This window comes from Borostomias antarcticus (assembly GCF_949987555.1).
Source record: "Borostomias antarcticus genome assembly, contig: scaffold_1108, whole genome shotgun sequence".
Classification (NCBI taxonomy): Eukaryota; Metazoa; Chordata; class Actinopteri; order Stomiiformes; family Stomiidae; genus Borostomias; species Borostomias antarcticus.
Genome location: NW_028176422.1, coordinates 1 through 7500, shown reverse-complemented (window position 1 = coordinate 7500; position 7500 = coordinate 1). Strand labels below are relative to the sequence as shown.

Here is a 7500-nt window from a genome sequence, read left to right as displayed (position 1 = left end):
TCTTACGTTTTCTAAATAATAATGAAATCTTGTAATGTCATACATATGGGCACAGCACCCCCTGGTGGACGCTGCAGTATTGATCCTCACAATTCGATTGACAAGTGGATGGAAACATGGCTACTGTCTCTCTCTGGACTAGCAGGAGCTCGGGGCGGAACGGGAATCTCTCTCGGCACCTTTTTATGTCTCTTGACCGTCTAGCGTTCAGTACGGCTGTCAGAAATGACGAGACCGCTGTGGAAGGAACGAGGGAAAACTTTTGTACCGTTGTTGGTTTTTTGAAATAAATAAATAAATGCTAAAACGATGTTCGTGCTTTGAGTAGAACGCAGCGGCTCGAAGTGAACGTCAGAGTAACACCTCATTTCTCTAAAGAATCTTTATTTTAAACACGGAATTAAAACAACATCTTTACGATGTTTGAATGCATCGACAGGATCTTTGTACAGAGGCAACAATCAACCGAGACGAACACGTAAAAAGAACACGTAAAAAAGAGAGAAGGGGTCAGAACATGAGGAAAACACGTATGTGACATGATGCAGAATCTCTCACCAGGCATGGTCAGCGTCAGCACTCCGCCACCCCCCACCACACACACATAGAAACTGGGATATACGACACACACACACACAACCGCCAAACTTTAAAACAAACATTAAAACAAGTTGTGTATTTTTTTTTTTGCGTGTGTTACTTTTACAGGTTCTCTCGTGACCTCAACCACCTCTCCGGCTCTCCCGATTGGCCGGCCGGCCGGCAGGAAGCAGTGTTGTGATTGGGCGAAACATGTCCTTTCTCTACATCATCCTCCTCCTCCTCCCCGATAGGCTAGTGTGAGGGAGGGGGGGGGGGCGGAGCAGGGGTCAACGTGCGGGCGCCGCGGCGGTCGACCTGGTTGCTAGGAGCTTCTCCACCATCAGCTTGGCGTAACGCATGCGGCTCGCCAGCTCCTTGACGCAGCCGAACTCCTCCAGCAGGGACATCTTGTAGGTGCGGAACTCGCGCTTCTCGTCGATGTAGGTCACCGCCCCCATCAGCGGGCACAGGATCAGCTTGGTGTGGTCCTGGAGAGGGGGGGGGGCGGGGGGGGCGAGGGTTAATCACACGCCGAAAATAAGAGGCGCCGACGAGCTGCGTTCCGAATCTCGTGTGTGTGTGTGTGTGTTAAATGACTGACTAACGTTAAGTGTGTGTGTGTTAAACGACTAACGTTAGAGTGTGTGTGTGTGTTAAATGACTGACTAATGTTAGTGTGTGTTAAATGACTGACTAACGTTAGTGTGTGTGTGTGTGTGCCCCCGTCTCACCTGGAAGAAGTTGATCTGCACGGTGCCGTTGGTGAGGTGCAGGACGATGGCGCTCTTGGTCCTGAACCAGTGGCTGAGGTAGGGCAGGCGCGCCAGCTCGTCCCCGTCGCGACGCGCCACGTTGGCGCCGGCCTTCAGCAGGTGCTCGCTCATGTAGTTACGGAAGTACTTGAGCAGCGTGATCTGGGGGGGGGGAACACGACAACACAGCGGGTCATTCTCCAGAACCTATCGGCACTAATCGCTTCCTCATTCCAGTCCCAGGTATGTAGGTAGCCTATTTTACCGTCCCTAGTCTAGCAGCCTATCCGTTTGATCCTCATTTACATATCCCATCCAATCACGGGAGACTGTCCTTGATAAAGGCTGAACAATTAAATATCAATCAAGCACAGTTGTGCAGAGTGAGTTGTTGCCGTCTGTCTATGAGCACAAGAGTCTGTTGTTACTGTCTATTGAATAGGCAAGGAGTCATTGTTCAAGTGTTGTCAGGGAAGGAGAAGGAAGGAAGGAAGGAAGGAGATTCCTGGAGAACAAAATGGAGGTGGGGGTAGAGAGCGGGAGGATGGGAGGGGTGGAGAAACGAGGGAGGGAGGAGGAGAGAAAAGAGGGAGGGAAGGAAAGGAGAGAGTGACGCATTAGTCGGGCCAGACCGCTGGCTCCGAGTGCGCTAGCCCGGCGCTAGCCCCCGGCCATAGGATTGCGCTAGCGGCCGCGCTAGCCCCCGGCCATAGGATTGCGCTAGCGGCCGCGCTAGGCGCTCACCTTCTTGGTGAGGGTGGAGGGGTAGGAGCGCACGCTCAGGTAGGACTCGGCGGCCGTCTTGTCGATGTACTGCAGGCTGTCTCCGTCCGCGTACATGATCAGACGCGTGTAGTCGTTGAACAGCACGCCCACGCTGTTGTCACACAGCTGGTAGCCTGAGAGAGAGAGAGAGAGAGAGAGAGAGAGAGAGAGAGAGGTTAGCACAACATACTGTTATAACCCCCACCCGAGAGAGAGAGAGAGAGAGAGAGACAGTCTCCCCCTTACCCAGGCTGTACTTGTCAGAGTAGTCCACCCACTAACAGAGCAATAAAGATAGAGACAGACAGAGAGAGAGAGCGATGGACAGAGAGAGACCGACAGAGAGAGAGAGCGATGGAGACAGAGAGAGAGCGATGGAGACAGAGAGAGAGCGATGGAGACAGAGAGAGAGCGATGGAGACAGAGAGAGAGCGATGGAGACAGAGAGAGAGCGATGGAGACAGAGAGAGAGCGATGGAGACAGAGAGAGAGCGATGGAGACAGAGAGAGAGCGATGGAGACAGAGAGAGAGCGATGGAGACAGAGAGAGAGCGATGGAGACAGAGAGAGCGATTGAGACAGAGAGAGCGATTGAGACAGAGAGAGACAGACGGAGAGAGAGCGATGGAGACAGAGAGAGAGAGAGAGAGTGATGGAGACAGAGAGAGAGCGATTGGGACAGAGAGAGACAGACGGAGAGAGAGCGATGGAGACAGAGAGAGACAGACAGAGAGAGAGCGATGGAGACAGAGAGAGACAGACGGAGAGAGAGCGATGGAGACAGAGAGAGAGCGATGGAGACAGACAGAGAGAGAGCGATGGAGACAGACAGAGAGAGAGCGATGGAGACAGAGAGAGACCGACAGATGTGTGCGTGGCGTCTCTTACCCAGGCCGTACTTGTCAGAGTAGTCCACCCACTTGCTGATCCAGAAGATGGGGACGCAGGCGGGGTCCTCGGCCTCCTCTGGACAGACACACAGACGGACGCGCATCAGGACGGCAGCACAAGGATACACCGTCACTGTGAAGCCCGTTATCTTGTGTGTGTGTGTGTGTCCTTACCCTGGCGTGTGTGTGTGTCCTTACCCTGGCGTGTGTGTGTGTCCTTACCCTGGTGTGTGTGTGTGTGTCCTTACCCTGGCGTGCGTGTGTGTCCTTACCCTGGCGTGCGTGTGTGTGTCCTTACCCTGGCGTGTGTGTGTGTGTCCTTACCCTGGTGTGTGTGTGTGTGTTTGCTCTTACCCTGGCGTATGTGTGTGTGTGTGTGTCCTTACCCTGGTGTGTGTGTGTGTGTTCTTACCCTGGCGTGTGTGTGTATGTGTGTGTGTGTGTGTCCTTACCCTGGCGTGTGTGTGTATGTGTGTGTGTGTGTGTCCTTACCCTGGCGTGTGTGTGTGTGTGTGTCCTTACCCTGGTGTGTGTGTGTGTGTGTCCTTACCCTGGTGTGTGTGTGTGTGTTCTTACCCTGGCGTATGTGTGTCCTTTCGGAGGGCTTGGCGGCGTTCACACTGTTGAGCTGCTGAAGCATGTCACTCAGGTGGGTGTCTGACGGCTCGGGAATCTCCCTGGAACACACACACACACACCAGAATACACACACACGTCAGAATACACACTCCTCAAACGGCATCTTAGAATATACATACACACACGCTCAAATATGCCAGATACACACTCCAATCACGCATGTAGATCTTCCTGTGTGTGTGTGGGTGTAGATCTTCCTGTGTGTGTGTGTAGATCTTCCTGTGTGTGTGTGTGTGTGTGTAGATCTTCCTGTGTGTGTGTGTAGATCTTCCTGTGTGTGTGTGTGTGTGTAGATCTTCCTGTGTGTGTGTAGATCTTCCTGTGTGTGTGTGTGTGTGTGGATCTTCCTGTGTGTGTGTGTGTAGATCTTCCTGTGTGTGTGTGTGTGTAGATCTTCCTGTGTGTGTGTGTGTGTGTGTAGATCTTCCTGTGTGTGTGTGTGTGTGTGTGTAGATCTTCCTGTGTGTGTGTGTGTGTGTGTGTCTCACCTGTGTAGAGGCTCCTCTTTCTGCTCCACCTGATCTGGTCCTGTTAGGGACAGAAACAAACAGGACCTTAGAACACATCCATGACACCTCCCGCCATCATGACATCACATCCTGCCAGAACTCCAGAAGATGGACAGATACAGTAGAGAAGATGGACAGATACAGTAGAAGATGGACAGATACAGTAGAAGAAGATGGACAGATACAGTAGAAGATGGACAGATACAGTAGAAGAAGATGGACAGATACAGTAGAAGATGTCTTGTACAGTAACATCTGGTACAGTAGCGTTGTGTCTAGTAATGTAGTACAGTAACGTCTTGTACAGTAACGTTGTGTATAGTAATGTAGTACAGTAACGTCTTGTACAGTAACATTGTGTATAGTAATGTAGTACAGTAACGTCTGGTGCAGTAACGTTGTGTATAGTAATGTAGTACAGTAACGTATTGTACAGTAACATTGTGTATAGTAATGTAGTACAGTAACGTCTGGTGCAGTAACGTTGTGTATAGTAATATAGTACAGTAACGTCTTGTACAGTAACGTTGTGTATAGTAATATAGTACAGTAACGTTGTGTATAGTAATATAGTACAGTAACGTCTTGTACAGTAACGTTGTGTATAGTAATATAGTACAGTAACGTCTGGTGCAGTAGCGTAGCAGCCCACCTTTGTTGTTGAGGGCGGAGAGCGGTTTGCGCTGGCCCTCCAGGGAGGTGGGCGCGATGGAGAAGCGCGGGGGCACGGTGAGGCAGGTGGTGGGCAGGTGCAGCGGGATGTAGCCCCCCGTGAAGAACTCGTCCGTCTGCAGCTCCGCCACCGTGGGCCTCTGGGACGGCTCGGCGTGCAGCATGCGCTTGATCAGCGACGCCGCCGCCGGGTTGATGTGCTGGAGGGAGGGGCGGGGTTAGTGACAGGGCGTACGAGTGTGTGTGTGTGTGTGCCCTCACTGAGGAGATTATACGAGTGAGTGAGTGCTCACCCAGGGAATAGTGTAATTGTTCTTCTTAATGCGGTTGTAGGTGTCCTTCAGACAGGACGTCTCAAACGGCGGTTTCCCCACCAGCAGGGTGTACCTGGGAGAGAGAGGGAGGGATTGGGAGACAGATGGAGGTAGAGGAGAGATGGAGGGGTGGAGAGAGAGAGGGAGGGGTGGACGAATGGGGAAAGAGAGGTATATCCGATCATTTGTTTGTTCTTCAGCGCTTCACTTGGAGTGTTCAGATGCACGTTTGAAGTGTGCATGCGTGTGTTCTGGTTGTGTAAAAGGTGTGTCCTGAGTATTGTGTGTGTGTGTGTGTGTGTCTCAACTTACAGGATGCAGCCCAGGGACCAGACGTCCACCTCATAACTGTGTCCCTTCTTGCAGAGCACCTCGGGGGCGATGTAGTTAGGCGTCCCACATAGAGTCTTCTTACGCTCGCCATCAAACTCTATCTTAGTGGCCAGGCCAAAGTCACCTAGAGGGAGAGAGAGAGAGAGATATTGAGGTACTGAACAGCCAGTAGAGAGTTCGGTATTATGCATCTATAGGATCAAACAACTATTTTAAAGATATATTTTTAGGGCTTTTCAGCTTTAATGGTATAGGACAGTGTAGAGAGACAGGAAATGTGGGGGAGAGAGAGAGGGGAGGACATGCGGCACAGGACCCGAGCATCGAACCTGGGTCCGCCGCGCGAAGAACTAGTCTTCATATGGTGCGCGCCTTACTCGGTGAGCTACAAGGGCGCCCCCAAACAACTATTTTAGTCGTCTTTGGAAGAAGGGATGTCGGGACTGAGTGCCGAGTGTGTTCCAGTCCTTCCTGTGTGTGTGTCGAGTGCTCACGGGCCCTGCGTCCGTTACAGGGAGAGCAGGGCTGGCTAGCTGCTAGCTTCCTACCTATCTTGACCACCATGTCGTCGTTGAGGAAGATGTTGCCCAGTTTCAGGTCCCGGTGGATGACGCGGTTGTTGTGCAGGTACTGGCAGCCCTTCAGCAGCTGCATCATGTAGTACCGGGCCTCTGGTTCCGTTACCGCCTTCCGCCGCTTGTGGAGCTCCAGCAGGGACTAGAGAGAGAGACGCGGTGACGTTAAGATACTTTCATCGAGCGCCATAATCCCACTGAGCAAAGACGTCTAAAAGACATCCAATTAGGAGCCAGAATGAATGTTTTTTAGTCGTTCAGATATTGAGCCCGTTCTGCACGTCCACAGACGTCTTAGAGGGGTCCAAGCCAGACGTTTGAATATTGAGGGGTCCAGCAGACGAACACACGGGGTTCAGGACCGACGGACGTTATTAAGACATGATCTGAACGTCTCCCTGACGTGTGTGTTTGCAGGGATGAGGCTCTTCCAACAAGAGAAAATATTTTAAATCACATTTAGGTAATGTAAAAGCACTCCATTAGACCCAATCGCTGAATTTGGATAAATACACTTTAAAAAAGTTACTCTAGTTTCCAAAGCACTCACCCTCCGTCTGCAGATCTCCAGCACCACGAACACGAAGTCCTCGTCCTCGAAGAAGCCGTGGAAGCCCACGATGTGCGGGCTGGCGAGGCTCTTGTGAATGGAGATCTCTGAGCTCATCTTCTCCCTCTGGTGCGGCTTGAGGATCATGGACTTGGGGACGACCTTCCCGGCGTACACCTCTTTGGTGTCCATGTCTGTGATCTCGTAGCACTTGGCGAAGCCTCCCTTCCCGAGGAAGCGACCCCTCATGTACCGCTTCAGGGTCCGGGGGTCCACCAGGACATCCGGGATCTCTTTGATCGGTAAGGGTTTCGGGTCGACGTGCGTCGACGGATTGGTCGGTTTCGCAATCCCTGCACTCATTTTTTGTTTTTTTAAAAGTAAAGTGCTCTTCAACGCCAAATAATAAAAGTATCAAGTTTTTAAAAACCTTACTTAGATGCCGAGAAAATGCTATGCTACCTAATTAGCTCACCGGTTAACCACCATCCACACTCACTAGATTCAAATCAAAACTGATCATCCGCAGGTGCAGAACTCAAGAAACTATCGCTAAAACAAACAACACGTGAAAATAAAGATGCTCAAGTTTCAAAAAGGTTTTGATAAAAACAAATAAGTCGAAACCAATCGTTTAAAAAGCCAGAGAGATGAGTTAGAGATGAGTTAGACGAGTTACCCCGCTGCTGTGTGCTCTTCCTCTCACAACAGAGACGGCTGCAAGTTTAAAATGTTTAAATGCTGTTATGGCCTCTTCTGATTGGTCCACACGATTTGAATTCCAAGCCAGAGCAGCGATGCAGCATGGGAAGAGCTGCCCCGAAAAGAGCCAATCACGGAGCGGGGAAGCCAAATGCGCGGATCCGATTGGCCAACGTTTTTTTTTTTTAAACCGGTTACTCCCCATCGTTTCCTTTAA

General features: G+C 51.1%; 2 protein-coding genes across 2 annotated transcripts in view; one reads left to right on the top strand and one right to left on the bottom strand.

Moving 5' to 3' along the window:
* The window catches only part of LOC311328552 (serine/threonine-protein kinase/endoribonuclease IRE1-like), a gene marked incomplete at its 5' end in the record, with an annotated part of 2901 nt that extends 2844 nt beyond the window's left edge, over nt 1–57 (top strand). The window contains one exon of the mRNA XM_084462502.1: nt 1–57. This exon is cut by the window's left edge and continues 844 nt beyond it.
* Nucleotides 58–470: 413 nt separating this feature from the next.
* plk1 (polo-like kinase 1) lies at nt 471–6944 on the bottom strand (the record flags this gene model as incomplete). The annotated part of the gene is made up of 11 exons (XM_084462501.1): nt 471–1070; nt 1314–1496; nt 2079–2233; nt 2988–3065; nt 3566–3666; nt 4117–4156; nt 4790–5009; nt 5103–5196; nt 5436–5580; nt 6005–6173; nt 6582–6944. The coding sequence occupies 11 exons, from the start codon at nt 6942–6944 to the stop codon at nt 870–872; spliced, it is 1749 nt and encodes a 582-aa protein (XP_084318627.1). The 3' UTR covers nt 471–869.
* Between the last annotated feature and the right edge of the window lie 556 nt (nt 6945–7500).